Genomic DNA, 25,598 nt, shown 5'->3' on the forward strand with positions numbered 1-25,598 from the left:
AATTGGGATAACTATACTGTTTGTTTTTTTGTTTTTTTTATTCATGAAAGTGTCCCTTTTCCCAAAAAGTTGCGTTTAAAACACTGCTGCACAAATACCGTGTGACATAAAATATTGCAACAATCGCCATTTTATTCTCTAGGTTCTCTGATAAAAAAAAATCTATATAATATTTGGGGGTTTTAATAATTTTCTAGAAAAAAAAATACTGATTTTAACTTGTAAACACCAAATGTCAGAAATAGGCTTAGTCATGAAAGGGTTAAGCAAAGATGAGAATAAGGAGATACAATTTTTGTGCGATTTACGTATAGACTGTAATTGGCGCCAAAGGTGCTTCAACAAAGTATTGAGCAAAGGCTGTGAATACTTATGTACATGGAATTTGTTTTTGTTTTTTATTTTTAATAAAGTTGCAAAGCTTTCAAACAAACTTCTTTCACGTTGTCATTATGGGGGATTGTTTGTAGAATTTTGAGGAAAATAATGAATTTAATCCATTTTGGAATACGTCTGTAAAAAAATGAGGAAAAAGTGAAGCTGTGTGAATACTTTCCGGATGCACTGTATTAATAGTGAGCTTGGTTAGAGGTTTTATATTCAGAAACAGAAAAAAAAAAAGCTGATCTGATGTTTGTTTTAAACTTCATCATGAAGTTTAAACAAAGATAAGATTAAAGAGATATTTCCTTCTTCCTGACACAGAGTAACAGGCTACACAGACAATTAACAGACATTGGAGTCCACCAGGGCTTCTCATTTGATTCAGGTAGAGATCGGTGATCCATTGTTGGTCTTCAGTCCCCGAGAGGACGCGGACCTCTGAAGAAGGACGGCCCCACTCTGTGGTGAGGAGGAGAGAAGACTTGGGATCTGACACAGGGGGATCGGTAGGTGACAGTTGTCGTTGATGGTGGGGGATGGGTTTCCTTCATTAGAGCAGAACTTTAAATGGCTCCTTATGGTTAACCACTTCAATACCGGGCACTTTTACCCTCTTCCTCCCCAGGCCAATTTTCAGCTTTCAACACTGTTGCGCTTTGAATGACAAATTGCACGGTCATCCAACACTGTGTTCAAATAACAATTTTTTATTCAAATAATATTTTTTTCACACAAATAGAGCTTTTTTTTGTGGTATTTAATCACATCTGGGTTTTTTTTTTAATGTTTTGCTTAAAAACTGAAAATTTTGGGGGAAAAAAAACGTTTTTCTTCATTTCTGTCGGAAAATTTTGTACATTTTTCTCCTTCACCGATGTGAACTGATAGGCTGCACTGAAGGGCACTAATGAGGAGGCACTAAAATGTAGCACTAATAGGCAGCACTGATCAACACTGATAGGTGGCACTGATAGGCGGCACTTATGGGCAATGATAGGCGACATGGATTGGAGGCACTAATGGGTGGCACTGATCGGTGGCACTATTGAGCAAGCACTGATTGGCAGCACTGATGGGCACTGTTGGGACTGTACTGATAATCAGGACACTAACAGTCAGTGCCCTGATTATCAGTGTAGAAGTCTCTTTTTACAGAAGTCGGTTATCGGCTCTCTTCTCCCTTTCTCATGCTGTCAGCATGAGGAAAGGAAAGCCGATAACCAGCCTCTGGACACAGCTGATAACGTGGTAAAGAGCTGCTGATTGGTTCTTTACCTCAATCTGTGATTAGCAGTGTCCGAAGGACACTGTGGTCACAGAGCGCGCCAACGTCATATGACGGCCTCCCAGAACTGTCCGTCCACGCTGTAGCCACCATTCGGCTATAGCACGGCCGGTGTTCTGGCAGATAGTGTCCTGCCATCATATAGTGTCCACCCCGGATAGCAGACGAAGCTTCGGAAAATCTCCAAAGCTGAACGGCGCCTGCGCCGTGAGTGGAGGTGGTAGCCCCACCATCCAAGCGGACATAGGGTTGTGAATATTAGAGGGCCACTCGCGGGCGAGCTTCGCTCGCCACGCTTCGGGCTTGGCCTCGCTGCGCTTGGCTCTTTTATATTCCTACTCTATGTCCACTTGGATGGTGGAGATAGAACCTGGACTCACGGCGCAGGCGCCGTTCATCCTCGGCTATTTTCGGAATCTGTGTTGCTGTGTACTGCGCATGCGCAGTACACAGCGGACACTATCGGATGGGGGACCTTATATGATAGGACACCGGCAAGTGGTTAACCGCTTCAGCCCCAGAAGATTTTAGCCCCTTCCTGACCAGAGCACTTTTTGCTATTCGGCACTGCGTCGCTTTAACTGACAATTTGCGCCGTCGTGCGACGTTGAGCCTCAAACAAAATTGACGTCCTTTTTTCCCCACAAATAGAGCTTTCTTTTGGTGGTATTTGATCACCTCTGCGTTTTTTATTTTTTGAGCTATAAACAAAAAAAGAGCCACAATTAAAAAAAAAAAGCAATATTTTTTACTTTTTGCTATAATAAATATCCCGCAAAATATATATAAAAAACAAATGTTTTCCTCAGTTTAGGCCGATATGTATTCTTCTACATATTTTTGTTAAAAAATAAAAATCGCAATAAGAGTATATTGATTGGTTTGCACAAAAGTTATAGCATCTACAAAGTAGGGGATAGTTTTATGGCATTTTTTTTATTCTTTTTTTTTTATTACTAATGGTTGACGATTTTTATCGTGACTGCAACATTATGGCGGACACATCGGACACTTTTGACACTATTTTGGGACCATTGTCATCTATACAGCGATCAGTGCTATAAAAATGCACTGATTACTGTATAAATGACACTGGCAGGGAAGGGATTAAACACTAGGGGGAGATCAAGGGGTTAAGTGTGTCCTAGGGAGTGATTCTATTCATATTGTTGAGGGGGATGGGCTACCGCTGACATGACAGCAATCGATGCTCCAGATGACAGAGAGAAGTGATGTCTGTCATGTAACTAGGCAGAATGGAGAAATGCCTTGTTTACATTCCCCGTTCTTTGGCTCTGTGACATGATTGCCGGGAGACCGGCGTACATAGAGTCCGCGGGTCCCGGGGGCACGGTCATGCTGTATGCAGCGGGTGCGTGCGTGCCCGCTAGCCCCACCAATTAAAGGGGATGTACAGGTACGTCCATTTGCCCACCGCTGCCATTGTGCCGACATATATTGGCATGCAGCAGTCGGCAAGTGGTTAAAGGAAACAGTAAAGAATTTTTTTTTTTTAACCCCTTTCAGACCGGACCATTTTGCTGGTAAATGACCAGAGGTCTTTTTACACTTTGGCACTGCGCTGCTTTAACTGGTAATTGCGCGGTCATGCAATGTTGTACCCAAACAAAATTTGCGTCCTTTTCTTCCCACAAATAGAGCTTTCTTTTGATGGTATTTGATTGCCTCTGCGATTTTTATTTTTTGCGATATAAACGTAAAAAGACCGCAAATTTTGAAAAAAAATGATATTTTCTACTTTTTGTTATTAGAAAAATCCAATAAACTCAATTTTAGTCATACATTTAGGCCAAAATGTATTCAGCCACATGTCTTTGGTAAAAAAAAAGTCAATAACTGTATATTTATTGGTTTGCGCAAAAGTTGTCACATCTACAAACTAAGGTACATTTTCTGGAATTTACGCAGCTTTTAGTTTATGACTGCCTATCTCATTTCTTGAGGTGCTAAAATGGCAGGGCAGTACAAAACCCCCCCAAATGACCCCATTTTGGAAAGTAGACACCCTAAGGAAATTGATAAGAGGCATGTTGAGCCCATTGAATATTTTATTTTTTTGCCGCAAGCGATTGAATAATGACAAAAAAAAAAATTTTTTTTTTTTTTTTTACACAAAGTTGTCACTAAATGATATATTGCTCACACATGCCATGGTTATATGTGGAATTTTACCCCAAAATACATTCTGCTGCTTCTCCTGAGTACGGGGATACCACATGTGGTCGACTTTTTGGAAGCCTAGCCGCGTACGGGGCCCCGAAAGCCAAGCACCGCCTTCAGGATTTCTAAGGGCATACATATGTCATTTTACTCCTCACTACCTATCACAGTTTTGAAGGCCATAAAATGCCAAGATGGCACAAAACCCCCACAAATGACCCCATTTTAGAAAGTAGACACCCCAAGCTATTTGCTGAGAGGCATGTTGAGTCCATGGAATATTTTATATTTTGCCGCAAGTTGCGGGAAAATTACAAACTTTTTTTATTTTTTTATTTTTTTCACAAAGTTGTCACTAAATGATATATTGCTCACGCATGCCATGGGCATATGTGAAATGACACCCCAAAATAAATTCTGCTGCTTCTCCTGAGTACGGGGATACCACATATGTGGGACTTTTTGGGAGCCTAGCTGCGTACGGGGCCCCAAAAGCCAAGAACCGCCTTCAGGCTTTCTAAGGGCGTAAATCTTTGATTTCACGCCTCACTACCTATTACAGTTTTGAAGGCCATAAAATGCCAAGATGGCACAAAACCCCCACAAATGACCCCATTTTAGAAAGTAGACACCCCAAGCTATTTGCTGAGAGGCATGTTGAGTCCATGGAATATTTTATATTTTGCCGCAAGTTGCGGGAAAATTACAAACTTTTTATTTTTTATTTTTTTTTTCACAAAGTTGTCACTAAATGATATATTGCTCACACATGCCAGGGACATATGTGAAATGATACCCCAAAATAAATTCTGCTGCTTCTCCTGAGTACGGGGATACCACATGTGTGGGACTTTTTGGGAGCCTAGTCGCGTACGGGGCCCCGAAAACCAAGAACCGCCTTCAGGATTTCTAAGGGTGTAAATTTTTGATTTTACACCTCACTACCTATCACAGTTTTGAAGGCCATAAAATGCCAAAATAGCACAAAACCCCCCAAAATGACCCCATTTTGGAAAGTAGACACCCCAAGCTATTTGCCGAGAGGCATGGTGAGTATTTTGCAGCTCTCATTTGTTTTTGAAAATGAAGAAAAAAAAAATAATGTATATTTTTTTTCTTTTTTTCAATTTTCAAAACTTTGTGACAAAAATGAAGGTCTGCAAAATACTCACCATACCTCTCGGCAAATAGCTTGGGGTGTCTCCTTTCCAAAATGGGGTCACTTGGGGGGATTTTGTGCTATCTGGGCATTCCATGGCCTCCGAAACTGTGATAGGCAGTGAGGAATGAAATCTAAAATTTACACCCTTAGAAATCCTGAAGGTGGTGCTTGGATTTTGGGGTACTGTACGCGGCTAGGCTCCCAAAAGGTCTCACACTTGTGGTATCCCCGTACTCAGGAGAAGCAACAGAATGTATTTTGGGGTGTAATTTTACATATAACCATGGCATGTTTGAGCAATATATCATTTACTGACAACTTTGTGCAAAAAAAAAAAAAAAAAAAATAATAATGTATTTTTTCCACAACTTTTGTCAAAATATAAAATATTCCATGGACTCGACCTGCCTCTCAGCAAATAGCTTGGGGTGTCTACTTTCTAAAATGGGGTCATTTGGGGGGGTTTTGAACTGTCCTGGCATTTTATGCACAACATTTAGAAGCTTATGTCACACATCACCCACTCTTCTAACCACTTGAAGAAAAAGCCCTTTCTGACACTTTTTGTTTACATGAAAAAATATTTTTTTTTGCAAGAAAATTACTTTGAACCCCCAAACATGAAGTGTTTTTTTAAAGCAAAAGCCCTACCGATTAAAATGGTGGGTGTTTCATTTTTTTTTTTTCACACGGTATTTGCGCAGCGATTTTTCAAACGCATTTTTTGGGGAAAAAACACACTTTTTTTTATTTTAATGCACTAAAAATCACTATATTGCCCAAATGTTTGATGAAATAAAAAATATGATCTTAGGCCGAGTACATGGATACCAAACATGACATGCTTTAAAATTGCACAGAAACGTGCAGCAGCGACAAACTACGTACATTTTTAAAAGCCTTTAAATGCCTTTACAGGTGACCACTTTAGATTTACGGAGGAGGTCTACTGCTAAAATTAGTACCCTCGATCTGACCTTCGTGGTGATACCTCACATGCATGGTGCAATTGCTGTTTACATATGCCACCAGACCAACGCTTGCGTTCCGCGTTGCGCCTTAGCAGGGGGGGACAGGGGTGTTTTTTTTTATTTTTATTTTTTTTATTATTTATTTTGCTTTTTTTATTTTTTTTTAAACTGTTCCTTTCATTTATATATATTTTTTTATGATTTTTATTGTTATCTCAGGGAATGTAAATATCCCCTATGATTGCAATAGGTAGTGACAGGTACTCTTTTTTAAAAAAATTAGGGTCTATCAGACCCTAGATCTCTCCTCTGTCCTCAAAGCATCTGACCACACCAAGATCGGTGTGATAAAATGCTTTCCCAATTTCCCAATGGCGCTGTTTACATCCCGCAAAATCTAAGTCATGAAATGCTCGTAGCTTCCGGTGTCTTAGGCCATAGAGATGATTGGAGCCATTCTGGTCTCTGATCAGCTCTATGGTCAGCTGGCGGAACCACCGGCTGCATTCTCAGGTTTCCTGTTGGGACAGGAGAGCCTGAGAAAACCATGGAAGATGGTGCGGGGGGGGGGGGGACATTCCCTCCCACTGCTTGTAAAAGTAGTCTAGAGGCTAATTAGCCGCTAGGATTGCTTTTACATAAAAGCCGACCGCTGGCTGAAAAGAATGATACCAAGATGATACCTAAACCTGCAGGCATCATTCTGGTATAAGCACTCAAAGTCCCGCAACATACCAGTATGTTGCTGGAACTGGTTGGGCATATATTGTAATTTTTTTTTCATGCAGCCTGTGGGCTGAACGAAAAAAAAATATTGATCGGTGGGTATGCCCACCATTAGATACCACCCTTCATCCACCCACTTTCTAATGGTGGGCATACATGCACCATTTATATATGCCGAAGCATGGGGGCATCCTCCCGCAAAAGGTAGGAGCAGATCGTTCCTCCACCCCTTATGCCCCCATGCTTCGGCATATATGCTCTTTTTTAACTGTGGTGGTGAAATCACCCCCGACAGTGCTGGAATCGCGGCTTTATGTATCATGGGAGCAAACGCTGTTGCTGTCAAGATAAATAAATCCACGCTGCAACTGAATGGCGTACCTGCTAAGCAAATGATGGTTAACAATAAAACAAAGTAACATTACAGTATAACAGTAGGACTTACCATACCTGCAAAGCAAATACAAAAAAAAAATCGCAAAAAATAACACATTTAACACAATCTGTGCCTAAAATATATATATGCCGAAGCATGGGGGCATCCTCCCGCAAAAAAGTTATGCCGCGTACATACATTCAAACTTTTCCACGGGCAAGCCCTCCGTCGGAATTTTGACTGTATGTACGCGGCATTAGGAGCAAAATCGCTCCTCCACCCCTTATGCCCCCATGCTTCGGCATATATGCTCTTTTTTAACTGTGGTGGTGAAATCACCTCCGACAGCGCTGGAGTCGTGGCTTTACATATCGTGGGAGCAAACGCTGTTGCTGTCAAGATAAATAAATCCACGCTACAGCTGAATGGCGTACCTGAAAACAAAAAATGGTTAACAATAAAACATTGCAGAATAGAATACAGTACAAAGGAGCAGAACAATAGAGAGAGAATAGAGAGAGAGAGAACAATAAAACGACAACTATTTTTGTTTTTTTTATTTTATATTTTTTTTGTTTTTTTTTTTTTTACTTTTTTTTTTTTTTAACACTTTTTTTTTTTTTTTTAACACTTTTTCTGTTGTAACGGTTCCAGCGGTTTGGGTCTCTCAAAATGCAATGGCATCTTGGGAGACCCTGTGAACGTGTGCCTAGCCTGTGCAATGCTGTACCCTACGCTAATACTCAACTAGTGAATGGTAGCGTTCAAAACACTCACCCTGACAAAGACCAGGCTGGTCAGGACAGCGGGGACAATAAGAACGGGTGTCACGCCTAAATCCGCGCTTTCTGCAGACACGACATTTTCTTTGGGGGGCTCGTTGGGTAGGGGTACTCGGGATGACATAAGAATAATGCCTCTCATGCAGCCGGCTTACTGCATCTGGTAGGGGAAGGTGAGGTGGAGCACCGCCTGGATACAGAAGGGCTCTGACGATATCCTCCTGGAATTTAAGGAAGGATCCAGTCCGTCCTGAAGCTTTGTGTAGTACATAAGCATTCAGTATAGCCAATTGGAATAAATAAACAGACACTTTTTTGTACCAGCGTCTGGACTTACGGGCAACTAGATACGGCGCCAACAACTGGTCATTGAGGTCCACCCCTCCCATGTTAAGGTTATATTTGTGGACACAGAGGGGTTTCTCCACAATACCAGTCGCCGTAGGAATTTGGACCGTCGTGTCTGCATGAAGGGAGGTAAGAACGAAAACATTCTTATTATCCCTCTACTTCATAGCGAGCAAATTATTACTGCGCAAGCAGGCTCTCTCCCCCAGCCTAAGACGGGACTCTACAAGCCGCTGGGGAAAGCCCCGGCGATTAGGTCGCACGGTGCCACATGCTCCAATCTGCTGATCAAACAAGTGACTAAACAGTGGCACGCTTGTGTAATAATTGTCCACGTACAAGTGGTACCCCTTTCCGAATAAGGGTGACACCATGTCCCACACTATCTTGCCAGCGCTTCCTATGTAGTCATGGCAGTTCTCCGGCTCTACGTGACTATCTCTTCCCTCATAAACCATGAAACTACGTGTATAGCCTGTGGCCCTGTCACAGAGCTTATACATCTTGACCCCGTATCTGGAACGCTTGTTGGGGACGTATTGTTTGAATGACAAGCGACCAGAAAACTTAATCAGGGACTCATCAACGCAGACAACTTGATCGGGAGTAAACAAGTCTGCAAAACGTTGGTTGAAGTGGTTTATGAGGGGCCGAATTTTGTAGAGCCGATCGTACTCAGGGTCTCCACGAGGACGACAGAGTTCATTGTCGCTGAAGTGCATGAACCGCAAAATCATCTCGTATCGTGCCCTGGACATGGAAACAGAGAACACGCTCATATGGTGAATTGGGTCAGTGGACCAATATGACCGCAACTCACTCTTTTTGGTTATGCCCATGTTGAGGGAGAGGCCCAGAAAGATTTTAAATTCGGAAACCGTAACTGGTTTCCATTGTTTGGCAAGGGCGGACTGGGGAATAGTGGCGATGTGTTGAGCAGCGTACAAATTGGTTTGGTCCACAATAGATCTAAAGAGATCTTCGGTGAAAAACAGTGAGTAAAAGTCAAGTGTCGTAAAATCAACTGTTTCCACCTTAATGCCAGGTTGGCCAGTGAATGGGGGAAGTACGGGTTCTGCAGAAGTGGTGGGCACCCAAATAGGATTGGCGAATTCTGCAGGAAGGGCACTATGGGTACGACGGGCCTGTCTTTGTCTTCTTGGTGGCAGCGGGACACTACTTGTGCTTGCCACCTCGCCAGCTTGAACTGCACTTATGGGACTCGCCACGTCACCACGTGTTACTGCAGTGCTGGATGTAGGTCCAGGGTGTACTAGGCCGCTGGTGCTTGCCAGTTCACCAGAAGGATGAGCGGCTCTAGTACGTCTCTGCTCCATACGAGTGGCCTGCGGTTTATGCACCTCAACAACAGAATACATTCGGGATCGGGCACACCTGTCCCTAACAGAGGCCTCATCTCCGTCGTCAGAGCTATCTGTCATGGAGCCGCTGTCCTCTACAGGATCGTATTCTGAGCCTGAATCTGACAGATGAGTGACGTCCTCTTCACTATCTGTCATGCTCAGAAACGTGTAGGCCTCTTCACTAGTGTACCTTCGCTTTGCCATTTTGGGCTCTAAATTTAGGGGTACACTAGTGAGACTCACAGGTAAAAAAGCACCTAGCCTGTCAGCGACTGTTTCAAAACGCTACAAAAAAAACTGTTAGCGATCGCAGGGATCAAGCCTGACTCTGCGAACGCTGCAGTTATGTGTGTTGTGTTTTGTAAGTGACAGTGATCGATCGATACTGCACTTGGGTGGGCTGGGCTGGGCTTGGCGGAGGGGCTAAACGCAGGTGCTAGCGGGTATCTGGGCTGATCCCGCTAACAATGCGTTTTGGGAAACCTAAAATGCAGGCAATGCTAATATAGATCTGATCAGATACTATATTACTAAGGGAGGTGTATGCTTTGCGCGTGGGTGTTAGCGGTACTGGCACTAACCTGACGCTGGGGCGACGCAGACCTTATCTGACCCTCAAACTTATATCACCCGCCGGGTGATCAGGGGGTTAAACCTTTATTAGGTAATAAATGGCGGGTGCCCTGAAACAAAAAAAAAATAACTAACCAACCAGCGTCACCTGTAACAGTTATATGGTGATCACTGGTGAAAGGGTTAACTGGGGGGCAATCAGGGGGCTATGCGGTAGTATATGGGGGTCCCTGACGCTATAAAAAGCTGCGGCGAACCCAAATACTTACCTGCCTAACTAGCGTCACCTGTGACACTAATACAGCGATCAGAAAAAAATCGCTTATTAGTGACACTGGCGACGGGGGGTGATCACGGGGTTAAACCTTTATTGGGGGGGTTAGGGGGGCACCCTAGAGCTAAAGGGGGCTAACCCTAACTGCCCTAACAGTTATTACAGTCACAAATGACACCAATGCAAAAAAATAAAAAATAAAAAAATAAAAATGCACTTGGTGTCACTGTGACTGGGGGGGGCAGGGGTGATTGGGGGGTGATTGGGGGGTGATCAGGGGGGTGAAAAGTGTGCCTGGCGTGTTCTACTGTTAGTGTAGTGTGTTGGTGCAACTCACCGATCCTCTCTCCTCCGTGCCGGAACGAAAAAGACCGACACGAGGAGAGATTACATCATTTCCTCTCCTGTGTTTACATTACAGGAGAGGAAGTGATGTCACGAAGACTTTCTATTCGTCGGGAGCGATCGCGAGGGGGTGGCCATGAATGAATGGCCGCCCCCTCATCCCGGATCGGTCCCGAACGAATACCGACCGCCGCAGGCACCGGGGGGGGCCCGATCGGGCCCCCGACCCGGGGCAAGGCAGGGACGTACATGTACGCCAATATGCCTGCCCGTGCCATGCTGTCGACGTACATCGTCGTGCGGCGGTCGGCAACTGGTTAAGTTTACGTTCAAAAGGTTTTCATTTATTTCAGTATAAAGTACATCAATACAGTCACACTAGGGCATTCTTTAATAAGACTTGCTGGCAGGATTACCAGGTGAGCATAAGGCCCCTTTCACACGGACGGATAGAATGGCGCTTTTAGCTGCGGATTTTCTAATTTTCTACCGCAGCTAAAAGCACATAATGCTTTCCTATGGCCCCATTCACACACAACGTTTACCTGCGATTTCGTTACATGCGGTTCGGTGCGGATAGAAAAAATAGAATTGAATGCGTCCAGGTGCGATGTAGCGCAGCTATATGCACATAACCGCAGGTAATCGCAGTCTTTTGTGTCAACTGCGGATAGCAGCGTGAGAAGGGATTCAAGGGATCAAGAAAAAAAAAAGGGTTGCTATGGGAACGACTATATTAGATAACTGCAACTGAACGCAACTGCACAGAAACGCACATAAACGCAGGTAATTGCACTGTACAAATGCTGCTGATCGCTGTGCCTGGAGTCTTGAATTTCACAGAAAAAAAATAAACATGCTAAACTGCGGCAGAACAGCCATCCGTGTGAAAGGGGCCTAAAGGAAAGGAAAGAAGTGGAGGGAGGTAAAAAGCCTGATGCGGCGATCAGCTGTTATATATTACCTTTTTTGCAAAGAGTTTAGATACACATGGGGGATATTTACAAAACATTTGCTGCACAAATGTCAAAAGCATTCTTGGAAGCTGGAAATTAGGAGATTAAAGGAGATTAAGGAGTTATGCCTTGTACACATGGTCTGACTTTCCGACGGAAAATGTGCGATCGGATCGCGTTGTCGGAAAATCCGATCGTGTGTGTGGGCTCCATCGGACTTTTTCCGTCGGAATTTCCGACACACAAAGTTTGAGAGCAGGATCTAAAATTTTCTGACAACAAAATTTGATCGTTTAAATTCCGATCGTGTGTAGACAATTCCGACAGACAAAGTGCCGCGCATTCTCAGAATAAATTACGAGACAAAACCTATTGGCTACTGCCCTCTTTGTAGTCACGTCGTACCGACAACTTTGTCGTAGTCCCGTCGATTTTCCGACAACTTTGTGCGACCGTGAGTATGCAAGACAAGTTTGTGCCGAAATCCGTCTGAAAAATCCGACGGATTTTGTCGTTGGAATGTCCGACCGTGTGTATGGGGCATAACTCAACTTTTGTTGACAAAGAAACATTCCATTCTGGGCGATCTATGTACATTGCAGGGGTTTTAACAAACGTTGTTGCAGATTCCTTTTGTTATTCTAAAGATACAGCTATTTGTCTGTGTCTCTGAGTGAATCTGTATGGGAGTAATTATCAATCAGCTGCTGCAGCTGCAGGGTTTCAATGAGGAAAAGGACAGGGTCCCTTTGTGTGATTTCCCCATTGGGAGTATTTCACCAAAAATGACATTTTTGTTGCAGGGGATGCTCAAAATCTGACTTGTATCTTTGGGCAGACTTCTGGGAAAATCGCATTCTATATATCATCTGCGTACAGAATGCCTCCAGGTGACCATATTACATTTTACAGAAAATGACAGTGCTGCAGATTGAAAAGGAAAGGTAACTTTTAATAACATTTAATTACAATATGACTTTATACCACAGTTTGACCACTAGATGGAGTAAATGATACAAGAATTAAAGGGTAACTCCACTTTTGTGGGGAAAAAAATAGCACATAATATATATATATATATATATATATATATATATATATATATATATGCATATATATATATATATATATACACATACACATATATATATATATATATATATATATATATATATATATATACATATATATATATATATATATATATACATATATACATATATATATATATATATATATATATATATATATATATATATATATACATATATTTTTTTTTTTTTATATATTATGTGCTATTTTTTCCCCACAAAAGTGGAGTTACCCTTTAATTCTTGTATCATTTACTCCATCTAGTGGTCAAACTGTGATATACATTTCTCATCATTCAGAAAACTATACTGGCTTCTAGATGGAGCTGAAAATACAAACATTAGTCTCTTAAAATTGCGGTGATATTTCCTTCAGATTGCAGGAGTGCTTCTGAAATTTTTGAAATAAGAATTTTATAAAAACAGACGCATTTTAATATAAAAAAAAAAAACCTGTCAAAATATGGAACGTGGAACAAAACAGCTGGGTCTTGCTTACTGTATGTTTTTATCCAATCTATGCAGTGCTGGCTCTCTTCTGGATCCTTAAAGGAACAGATTCCACATAATTCTTTGAAAATTTATTGATTGAGTCAATATTATATATTTGTAAGCTTATAATACTTCGATATTCTGTATTTAATATACACACACACACACGACACACAGATCTCAAATTTTGTGTTTCGGAAATGCTGATGGAAAAACTCAGATGGAGCCTACAAACAGTCGGAATTTCCGACAACGCGCTCCGTTGAGAAAGTCCAACCGTGTGTACGCGGCATTAGTCGGTAGGGCTCAGTATTGGGTTGGCCCACTCTTTGCAGATATAACAGCTTCAACTCTTCTGGGAAGGCCGTCCACAAGGTTTAGAAGTGTGTCTATGGGAATCAAGTTCCTCCACCCCAAACTCACTCATCCATGTCTTTATGGACCTTGCTTTGTGCACTGGTGCGCAGTCATGTTGGAACAGGAAGGGACCATCCCCAAACTGTTCCCACAAAGTTGGGAGCATGAAATTGTCCAAAATATCTTGTTATGCTGACGCCTTAAGAGTTCCCTTCACTGGAACTAACGGGCCAAGCCCAACCCCTGAAATACTACCCCTCACCATAATCCCCAGCAAATGATTTGGACCAGTGCGCAAAGCAAGGTCCATAAAGACATGGATGAGGGAGCTTGGGGTTGTTGAGCTTGACTGGTCTGCACATTGTCCTGACCTCAACCTGATAGAACATCTGTGAGATGAATTAGAGAAAAGATTGTGAGCCAGGCCTTCTTGTCCAACATCAGTGCCTGACCTCAAAAAATACACTGCTGTAAGAACGGCCAAACATTCCCATAGACACACTCCTAAACCTTGTGGACGGCCTTCCCAGAAGAGTTGAACGGTTATAGCTGCAAAGGGTGGGCCAACTCAGTATTGAACTCTACAGGATATGACTGGAATACCATTAAAGTTCATGTGCGTGTAAGGGCAGGCGTCCCAATACTTTTAGTAATATAGTGTGTGTGTGTGTGTGTGTGTGTGTGTGTGTGTGTGTGTGTGTGTGTGTGTGTTTCTTTGTATATTTATAATACTCACATATTCTGTTGTTATTTTAACTATTATACCTATAATACGTAGATATACCGTATTTGCCGGTGTATAAGGCGACCCGGCATATAAGACGACCCTCTAATCTTACAGGACAAAAACACTTTTAAAACTGTACTTACCGCATAAGACGACCCGGCTTTCGAGGCTTCCGAGGCTTCATATTTCTTCCTTCTTTCTGCATTTGCTGGAGCCAATCATGGCGAGCGATGTATTCTATTAATGAATACAAAGCCTGCTTGGATTGGAAGAGGCTGTAACATCATCAGCCCGCGCCTCTCTGACTCTCCAAGGCAATCCGAGCAGGCTACAGAGTAGCCTGCTCGGATTGGCAGAGGTCGTTACTCCAATCCGAGCAGGCTCTGTATTCATTTGAATACATCGCTCACCAGGATTGGCTCAGCGGTATATACTGTATGTAGCCGAAGCTACATACAGTATTACCGAACACCAAGCAGCCATCCGAGGGGCTGACCCGGCGTATAAGACGACCCCTGCTTTTTGGCCAATTTATTTACATGTAAAAGGTCGTCTTATACGCCGGAAAATACGGTACTGAAAATATATATATATATAAAAAAATTCTTATACTACTCAGATATTCTGTTGTTATTTTTATAAATAATATACCTATAAAACCTAGATATTGTCTTTATTATATATATTATTCCTTGTGTATTGAACTGTATCATAATTATATTGTCCCCCTTTATATTGTAAAGTGCAGCGTAAACTGTTGGTGCTATATGAACCCTGTATTATAATAATAAAAAAAAAAAAATATATATATATATATATATATGTATATATATATATATATTTATTTGCATTACACATATATGTGTAATTTTTCTTTGTACACCTATAATACTTAGATATTCTGTTTTTATTTTTCACAGCGGAGAATGATTACCACATTCAGCCTGAGCTTTCAGTTCAACACATCTACTGAATCCCCAACCTTAGGGATCACAGCTTCAAAATTATTAGTCTCCATTCTCTTATTTATCCAATTTCTCTTTGGATTGGTGGTAAACATTCTCTATTTATGGGTCCTGAAATTCAGGATGAAGCCGAGCGTAAACAATGTTTGGATTTTTCACCTCATTATCACCAACCTGGTTTTTATTCTCCTGCAGCCTTTCCCAATCATCTATGTCCTCATGGAACCCCGGTGGATCTTCGGAATTTTCTTGTGCAAAGTCCATCACTCCATGATGTCCTTCTGCCTTTTCGCTTCGGTTTTCCTTATTACCGGAGTCAATCTTAATCGTTATTTGCTGGTCTACCATCCCCACTGGTACATAGGACACATAAGACTTGGCAATGCCTCCGCCGCTTGTTTCGGCTTGTGGGGTCTGGCCATCCTCTGCAGCTCTCCATATCTTCTATTTCGTGTGACCACACGGAAGGACAACTTCACCATCTGCTACAATGACTATACCCTCTCGGGAAAGTGGGCGAATGTGGAGGCCCAAGTCAAATGGGGGATGTTCTTCTTTAGAATTCTTGTGAGTTTTCTGCTCCCCTCAGTCATCATCGCATTTTGTCATTTCAAAATCCTCTTCAAGATAAAAAACCAAAGAAGGAGCTCCACCAAACCCTACAAGGTCATATTCCTGGCTACAGCAACATTCCTTATCTGTTTGACCCCTTACCACATAGCCTATGGCATGAATCTGGCGAGAGGCAGATTTGAGAATGGGATGCTTCTCATACTGAAAATAATTAGTACCCATGCCTACAGCTTAATTGGCCCCATATGTTACTTGTTCATCATGGAAGACTTTACTAAAGAGTTTCGAAAGTTCATACATTTATTTTTTCCACTAACATCCTGAGTTTTTTTTTTTAATTAAAGTCTATCTAAACCAAAAAATGTAATATATTGCAGATTACTAGTACTTCCACCTGGTAGATCTGCAAATTACCTACTTCTTGTGCCTGGGTGGCTACGTTACTCCTCCACTGTATTTATGGAGGGAGCTATGATTGAACCCTAGGCTGCTTTCTCGATATGGACTACAAACATATCCCCATCTCCTCATCTCCATTACATAAGGGGGGATGGGGGCAGGCGCGGACTGACAACTCATGGGGCCCCTGGGCAATAGGAGATTATAGGGCCCCTAGACAATCAGAGATTATGGGGCCACACAGTATACAATCACACAGTATACACATACATGTACACACAGTATACACAGACACACAGTATACAATCACACAGTATACACATACATGTACACACAGTATACACAGACACACAGTATACAATCACACAGTATACACATACATGTACACACAGTATACACAGACACACAGTATACAATCACACAGTATACACATACATGTACACACAGTATACACAGACATGTTTCTATTGGCTGAGGGAGAGGTGGGGCAGCTATAATCTCTGGATTTTTAGACCAAAAGGATGTCAGTAAGGGATACTTCAGAGACAGATGTAAAAAAAAAAAACACACATTTTTACATACTGTCCCTGGTTTTACTGAGGCTTGCAACCCTAATGGGGCCCCCTAGAGGCCCGGGGCCCTCAGGGAGTGCCCAAGTGGCCAAATGGTCAGTCAGCCCCTGGGGGGGCAAACAAGGCAACTGGATCCAAATGACAGAAAATAGCTAGGAAGTAGGATATTCTTTGGTGCAGCTCACAGGAACTAGGACCAAGGCTGCTGATAACACAGACCATTTAGCCCTCCTGTACTGGGCCCCATCAGTCCAAAAGTGGGGCCCGAGCACCTGCTGAGGAGCTCCTGCTGCCACCCCCTCCTTTGATATTTTGTGGGGAGCAGGGGAGTGGGGCCCCCCATCATTTGTAACAGCAGCCCTGGCTAGGACATTGTATTTCTGGCAGGATCAACATATGTTGGCTAAATTTTTTTTTAGCTTAGAAAAAAAATCTCAAATATACACCCGTGCTGGGGGATATTCTAAACGTGGTGGTATCAGCATAAACAGCCCGACATGTTTCGTAATACCTTACGTCCTCCTAGGGTGTATATTTGTTCTTAATTTAACCGTTTTTTTATGTTTATTTCTTTTTTATTTGTTGTAATCTGGCCATTTTGGGTCATACCTCTGGTCTGCTGTATATATATATATATATATATATATATATATATATATATATATATATATTTTTTATTTTTTTTTGATCTAAATAAATTTGTCGATTGTTTAACGGTACGTTCACGATCGGAGTCCACCTTTGTTTCCTCTTCCCTTCGCTCGTGGCCGGGCGGCCCGAGCATTTTATGTCTTACTACAGGTTTGCTCACTGAAGAACCTTCGTATATGATAACCTATCGGAGAGCTTTGCATAACTCCGGAAATTAACTGTGATTGGACGGCCACCCTGCCTATCTGCTTCGAGTCGACCGAGAGGAAAGCAGTACGATCGGCTGGTTCCGGAATCCTTCGGCCCGTGTCGGTAACCTTCGGAAGATCCGTACGTACTCACGCCCTCAGCGGCGTGTGAGAACGGAGTACGCATCTGTGATCCCTGCAGAGGGTAATATTTTACCACCTGATTTTTTTAGGATGTCTTATGTGCTCTATTCTAATTATCTTACAAAAAATAAATCTGTTTTTGATACTTTCTTGTTTAGTGTGAAAAGTGTGAAAGTAAAAAATACATATAAGGAGGCTCTTTTACTTTTGGTCATCCAGTCCTGGGATTTACACAGCTCTGACACACAGCACATCACAGTTCTGTCTGATAGGGTAGGAGACCTGATTTGGGCTGCTGCACACAGAAGGTTTTTTACCTCCATGCATATAATATATGAAGGTAAAAAACCTTGAGCCTTTAGAACTACATTAACCACTTGTGGACTGCCCCATGTCGTTGTACGTCGGTACTTTGACTTAGAATACTGGAGTTATGCCCCGTACACACGGTCGGACATTCCGACAACAAAATCCATCAGATTTTTTCCGACGGATTTTGTGCCAAACTTGTGTTGCATACACACGGACGGACAAAGTTGTCGTAAAAACCGATCGCTCTTAACGAGGTGACGTAGAACACGTATGACAGGACTATAAATGGGCTAATAGATGTGGTCTCTTCATTTATTCTGAGCATGCGTGGCACTTTGTCCGTCGGAATTGCCTACACACGATCGGAATTTAAACGATTGGATTTTGTTGTCGGAAAATTTTAGCTCCTGCTCTCAAACTTTGTGTGTCGGAAATTCCGACGGAAATTGAAAGGAAAGTGGAGCCTGCACACAATCGGATTTTCCGACAACACGATCCAATCGCACATTTTCCCGTCAGAAATTCCGACCGTGTGTACAGGGCATCATGGCAGCAGCTAGCTGCCATAACCCCGGTATCCTCTTCATAGGCGGATGGTCCTCTTTCAGATAAAAGTGGTCTCTGCGGGGGATTCGCCACAAGATCACTTTTATCGGGGGCGTTCGAGGGGCCCCCTCCAGCCATCTCCGCCGCTTACTGGACCCACCGGTAGTGACGGAGAAGATTGCGTCCTTTCCCCTGTGAGGCTGGAGGCCAAGTGAGGGAAAGATGGCTCCCGCTCAGCTCCATAACAATGACTGACGGAAACAATGTCAAACGTCACTCCCACCAACATTTATTAATTTTTTTATTGCATTTAGTGTAAATTTGAGATGTGAGGTATTTTTGACCCCAGATCTCATATATAAGAGGTCCTGCCATGCTCTTTTTCTATTACAAGGGATGTTTACATGCCTTGTAATAGGAATAAAAGTGACCCACATTTTTTAAAGTTCCCCACCCACTGCTAGATTCCCTTAGTCAAGAGCACCTTAGCACCCGATAGCTGTATTAAAAATCGGCTCAGGTGAGGACACCAATGGATTCCTGGACAGGTAAGTGCCTTAATATTAAAAGAAAGTATTTGTAGCTGCTGACTTTTCCTTTTTTTGGGGGGGGGGAGGGGGGCTCCTGAAGCTCCTCTTTAAGGACAAGCAGCAGACTGCTCCCTTCTAATATCAGTATGCTCTGTGTCAGCACATGAACTGGGCTGCTGCTGCCTTTCCCAGACTCAGCTGATTTAAAGTCAAATTCAGGTCCTTACACCGCCTGCATTACAAAAAAGAATTATTGGTTTATTAGTTAATACAGAGTTGCATTCATATCTTTCTTTTATACCTAGAGAAAAATGTAAAATAAACATAGTTGATCTTGCTAAAGTTGACCATTGTACTGACAGATGAATAGCTCTAGTGCAGTGGTCTCCAAACTGAGGCCCGGGGGCCAGATGCGGCCCTTTGCTGCCTTTCATCCAGCTTGGGGCACTATTTTACCAAGAATAGAGCATAATTCCCCCCCGCTGACTCCAATGAAGGGGCACAATTTCTTCCAATGATACCAAAGGTGGGGCACAATTTCTCTCAATGACACCAAGGGTGGGGTACAATTCCTCCCAATGACACCAACGATGGGGTACAATTCCCCCCACTGACACCAATGAAGGGGCACAATTTCTTCCAATGACACCAATAATGGGTCACAATTCCTCCCAATGACACCAACGATGGGGTACAATTCTTCCCAATGACACCAATGATGGAGTACAATTCCTCCCAATGACACCAATTATGGGGTACAATTCTGCCCAATGACACCAATGATGGGGTACAATTCCCCCCACTGACGACAATGAAGGGGCACAATTTCTTCCAATGTCACCAACGATGGGGTTCCTATTCCTCCCCATGAAACCAATGATGGGGCACAAATACTCCCACTAAAACAAACGATGGGGCATTATTTTTCCCCACTGACGTCAGGACCTTTTCTACTCCCAATGGTCACAGTTCGGCCCCCCTTAAAGTCTGAAGGACAGTAAACTGGCCCACTGTTTAGAGAGTTTGGAGGCCTCTGGTCTAGTGCTATACATGAAAAGGGAAATACAGAAACATTGTGAGTGTTTTTTTTTTTTGTAAGAATAAATCGTTATTGAATTTCTGGCTCCTAAACACTGATATAAAATGCATCTTTCATGTCCGTGTCCAAATATGAATAAATAGCATTCAATCATAAGTGCTATAGTGCAGCATAAGTACATTGCTCAGGAAGGATAAATAGAATGTTAGTGGGATTCCAAAAGGGATTCAAGATCCCTTATTATTGGTAAGCCACAGAATTGGGTTTGAGACTGGAGCGAGAAAGGCCAGGACCCGCTACAGGAAAGATATACAGTATAGATCCCAGCAGTAATGTGCCTATGGGAGTATGGTTTACTTTAAACCACAGTGGGCAGCCACTTTTATTACAAACCAGTGGCGGCCGGTGGTAATTTATTTTTGGAGGGTGCGGCAAACAGTGGCCCCCCTAAGCTCCCTGGTTGGTCGGGTCTGGTGCACTTACCGCATCTAAGGTGGGCAGCACTTCTCACGGGCTTCACCAATGGCTTCCCTTTCCCCTACTCTCCACGGGCTTCGTGGTGGCTTCCATTTCCTCCCTCCTCCTCTGTGGCCAGTTTTGACTCTTCTCTTTTTGGCTAATCGGAAAACGGGTCTCAGACCTGCTTCAGATTGGCCGGATTGAGAATCAGTGTTTCAATAGTAAATATTAATTTACTGTTGCAATACCTGGGTGGGCTCATAGTGCAATGCTCTGCACCACCAGCCCACCCCATTTTGAAGCTTATTAGAGCCCCTGGCTCTAATCAGGTGCTTTAAAAAAAACACCCGCCACTGTAATTCATGTGCTCAGCATCCTGAAAGGGGCCGGATGCATGAATATGGGGTGGCGGCCGTGGAAAGAGCATTGGGTGGCGGCAGCGAATCCCTGCCTCTAATGGGCCTTTTCTACCAAATTGCAACAAGGTGACACGGCTGGGTTTCTGAAAGCAAGCGAGAGCTGAAGGAAGAAGAGGAGCTGTATATAGGAGAGGTTGTCCCTTAAAGAGGAAGTAAACCCTGATGAGTTTACATCCTCTTTCATTCCCTTCAAAGGTAAAGCATAATGGACTACTGTGCATCGCATAGTCCATTATGTGTCACTTACCTGACACAGGAGCCAGCGAAGTCACCGCTGTCCCCTGTAGTCCGGCGCATCCATCTTCTCGGTGGGGTCTTGCAGCTCCACTGCTGTCATTCTGCGAAGCCGCGATGACATCACTCCCGCACATGCGCACAGGAGCCGCCACTCGCGGCATATCGCCGTTGACCGCGGCGCGCTCAGTGCGTAGACAGCGGTGCCTGTCTTTCGACAAAAATCTCCTAAACCGTGTAGGTTTAGGAGATATTTCTTGGACCTACAGGTAAGCCTTAATCTAGGCTTACCTGTAGGTCAAAGTGTGTTGTAAGGGTTTACAACCACTTTAAGTTTGTTTGAAGTCAAGTGAGCATCCCATAATATTCAATCCCAATCCAAGTTCATATTCCTCAATAAAACCAACAAAACAAAGTCACAGACCGTTCTCTGACTACCTGTAGAAATTCTGTGTACCTGACTGTGCAGGTTGGAGAATCCCATTCTACTTGGGGCTCTATAGGGGGTGCGCTACATTAGGAATGAAGGCAAGGCTTGCTAAGATGAGGGATCGAAACAGGCCTCACTTGATAACATTGTGAGGTCTTAAGCCCCATACACACTATCAGATTTTCTGCTGATTTTTGTCTTCAGATTCACCAAAACCATATAGTGCAAGGGCCTGCCTGATTGCATACAAATTGAAATGCCTAAGCCCTTGTACACACGGTCGGACATTCCGATGGACAATGTCCGATAGGACCGTCTTGTCGGATAATCCGACTGTGTGTGGGCTCCATCGGACTGGTCAAGTTTTCCAGCTGGGCTATAAAATTTTCCGACAACATGATCCGATCATGTGTAGACAATTCCGATCGGACCAAGTGCCACGCATGCTCAGATCAAATTCCTAGACCAAAGCTATTGGCTACTAGCCTGAACGTAGTCCCATCCTAACGAAATAACGGCATCACGTTAAGTACGATCGGATTTTCTGACAACTTTGTCCGACTGTGTGTATGCAACAGTTTCGGACAAAATCCGATGGATTTGGTTGTCGGAATGTCTGAACGTGTATACAAGGGCTATGGTTTGACCTCATATTATATGGTTTTGGTAAATCTGAAGGAAAAAAAACATCAGAAAATCTGATAGTGTGTATGGGGCTTTTGAGTTTATTAGTAGGTGCCAATGTTATTTTCAACAAGTTCTTTATTCCAAGGAACTGACTGTACCCGTTCATATCAATGAATCAGAACAAGTACATGTGACGCTCTGATTAATTTTTAAGATACTACCAACTGCCGGAGCAGATATGTTTTATCACATTATACATGACGTTGTAGACCAGATTGCTTTAGGTGCCAAACACTGGAACCCCAACTCTGGTCAAAATGTTTTTATTACGTTAAATAAAGTGGGGGGAAAAAAAACACAACTCCTGTTAGATTCTTATTGCTGACTGTGACCCCCCACTGGAGAGATTTACCCTTACTTCCTGTCCCCCTGACCCCCTTTCACCTAAGGCTCCATGCACACTGAAGCTGATAAACTGCAGTTTATTGGAGTTTGGGCGTTTTTTGTAAAAGCCCATAAACTCCACTCTATGTTAGCCTATGTGTCCATGCACACATGGACGTTTTTCAGCTTTAATGAGCAGTGGAGTTTATGGGCTTTTTTCTGAACGCCAGAAATTCGCGTTCAAAGTGCCGTTTTTCAGCGGCAAAAAACGACAAACGCTCATTAACGCTCATTAACGCTCGTTCATTAGTGTTCGGCATTCTATTTTTCAATGCATTGTGGGATTTTTGGAGTGTCCTCTGTGTATTTTTATAAAAAACGCCCATTAACGCTAACGCTGTAAAACGCTCATTAACGCTGATTAACGCTCATTAACGCTAGTATAAAACGCTGTTAAAAGCAGGTTTTTCAACCAGCGTTTTCTGCCAGCAATCTGGCGTCCAGAAATAGCTTTTTTGAGCTTCAGTGTGCATGGAGCCTAAACAGTGATCTTAAAGTGACTTTTTCACAAAATGAATCTTCTAATACCACATGTCCCTGCAAAGAAGAAAGCAAGTACTTACCACTTCTATTACCCATGACGCTGAGCACCGCTTTGATGAAGAGTAGTTACTGGTTTAAAGCGGAACTAAAGTCCCCAGTACTTACTTCCCCTTCAACAATCTGATGTGCCTTGCCAGTGCTAGCATCTTCTATTGGATTCTAGAGAAGACTGTGAGTAGGCAGGTAGATTATTATTTGAAAATAATAATATAATAATAAGTAGGGTCAAGAGATCTCTACTATATTACATGGCCAAGTGGCTATATGTCAGGGCTGGCTTAGCCCTTCCTCCTCTGGGCTGGCTGCTCAGCTGTCGGCTAATTGCCAGCTCTCTTCTCTTTCCACAGTTACCAGCTGTTCCCGATGATGCTCGTCTGACCTGCCTATTTAAAGCCTTGCTGCTCACTTTTTCATTTGCCTTCACGTTGGTCACATCACAGGGAACCATCTCCTGCTGTTTGTTTCAAGACTGGCTTACTGACATCCCACCTGGCTTCTTATCCTGCTTGCGGTTGCTCTCCTTGGATCCCTGACTTCCGGCCTGGCTGATTACCCGATCTGGTTAATGAATTTTGGACTGGCTGACTACCCGATCTGGCTACAGGACTCTGGCTATGCTTGACTATGCTTATTTCTATTTACCTTTTTATTTTTATTAATAAACAAGTGTGATTTGATTGCACTTCTGTCTCAGTCTGTTTCATGGTTTCTGACACTATACTAGATGTATATGAGATGGATGAGTATCTCATTCTAAAACCATTGGTATATAAAGTTACAAAATAAAGGTAGACAGTACAGTTGCAATACATTTCAAGGCAAGAGGATGAGATAGCCAGACAGGTTGGGGTAGGGAGTTCCAGAGGAAGGGAGAGGCTCTGGGAAAGTCTTGGAGCATGGCATGGATTGGAGGTCACAATAAGAGAGCAGGAGGTCTTGGGAGAAGCGGAGTGGAATTTTTGTACGATATTAACCACTTCCCGTCCACCGTCATATGATTTCCTTGATTTTACACGGGTATAGCTGAATGATGCCTGCAGCTACAGGCATCATTCAGATATCACCTTTTTACCCAGCGATTCCCGACACCATAAGAACAATTTAATTGGGCAGGGATTGGCAGTGTGTGCGATAGCCTGGTCTGTCAGATCCAATATAGCAAACAAAAGAGAAAACCTAGTGCTCAAGGCACGGTATGACTCCTCTGGATTTTTGAAGGTAAACCAGGTGTTGAGTAAAAAATATATTTATTGGTAATATCAATACATTTTTTGGAAAGACCAAACCGGAGAAATGGGACATTAAGAGTGCAATATTCAAAGAAAAAAATATATGTATATAAAAAGTTTATAAATATTTTATTATAACAATCCCATAAAAAACAAACAGAAAAGCAGCCTTTATAATCATACAAAAATGTTGTATACAACTTGCGATCCAGAAAGAGGTTTGGTTGAGGTAGTTGTAATTGCTTTATCCCGACATGTTTCGCTTATTGCTTCATCAGAGGATATGCAAACTACCAAAATAACAAAATCAAATAATAAAAAAGAAAAACATAAGTTAAGTTTACAAAATCCAATTCATTAAACGGTTTACATAACTCTGTATATATAATCAAACATAATCAAACATATTAACAATATATTAACAAAAGGCATGAGTAGGGCTCTAAATGGAAAGGTATGCTCACCCCCACTTCACCAAACCATTCTCCGCCAAAGAGGTCGTCCAGATGACATAAAAGATGCAAGGGCAGCGGGCCTGGCAGCCAAATGATATAGCAAGGAGGGCACAGACAGCGGCTATTCGGGGCAAATTGATAGAGAAAAATATATTTTTTATATGTTTTCTGGAGAACAAATATATTGGCTTTTCAGTTGTATTACAAATAAATTCTATATTTAACCTAGCCTACTTCCATCTTATTTATCCTTAACAGTATAAGTATATACAATGGGAGAAAGAGAAGCGTATCTCTCAAAGTATTCACTATAATGATATTAATTAATAGTAAGCCTATATACTTTTTTAATTTTTAAAACAGGCAATATTTTTTAAGACATTAAGGAGTCTATATTAGTATCAATTTATATTTTTATTCTATGATATCCAAAAAGCACTCTGAT

At 42.5% G+C, this 25,598-nt stretch overlaps 1 protein-coding gene across 1 annotated transcript; it reads left to right on the plus strand.

Moving 5' to 3' along the window:
* Positions 1–725: 725 nt before the first annotated feature.
* LOC143933145 (putative G-protein coupled receptor 33) lies at positions 726–17,520 on the plus strand. Its single transcript, XM_077456080.1, has 2 exons — positions 726–890; positions 15,315–17,520. The coding sequence occupies exon 2, from the start codon at positions 15,321–15,323 to the stop codon at positions 16,254–16,256; it is 936 nt and encodes a 311-aa protein (XP_077312206.1). The 5' UTR covers positions 726–890; positions 15,315–15,320; the 3' UTR covers positions 16,257–17,520.
* Positions 17,521–25,598: the final 8,078 nt, after the last annotated feature.

The sequence above is a fragment of the Lithobates pipiens genome, unplaced genomic scaffold (genome assembly GCF_037356315.1).
Source record: "Lithobates pipiens isolate NorthernLeopardFrog02 unplaced genomic scaffold, aLitPip1_a1.2 Scaffold_27, whole genome shotgun sequence".
NCBI classification, from domain to species: Eukaryota; Metazoa; Chordata; class Amphibia; order Anura; family Ranidae; genus Lithobates; species Lithobates pipiens.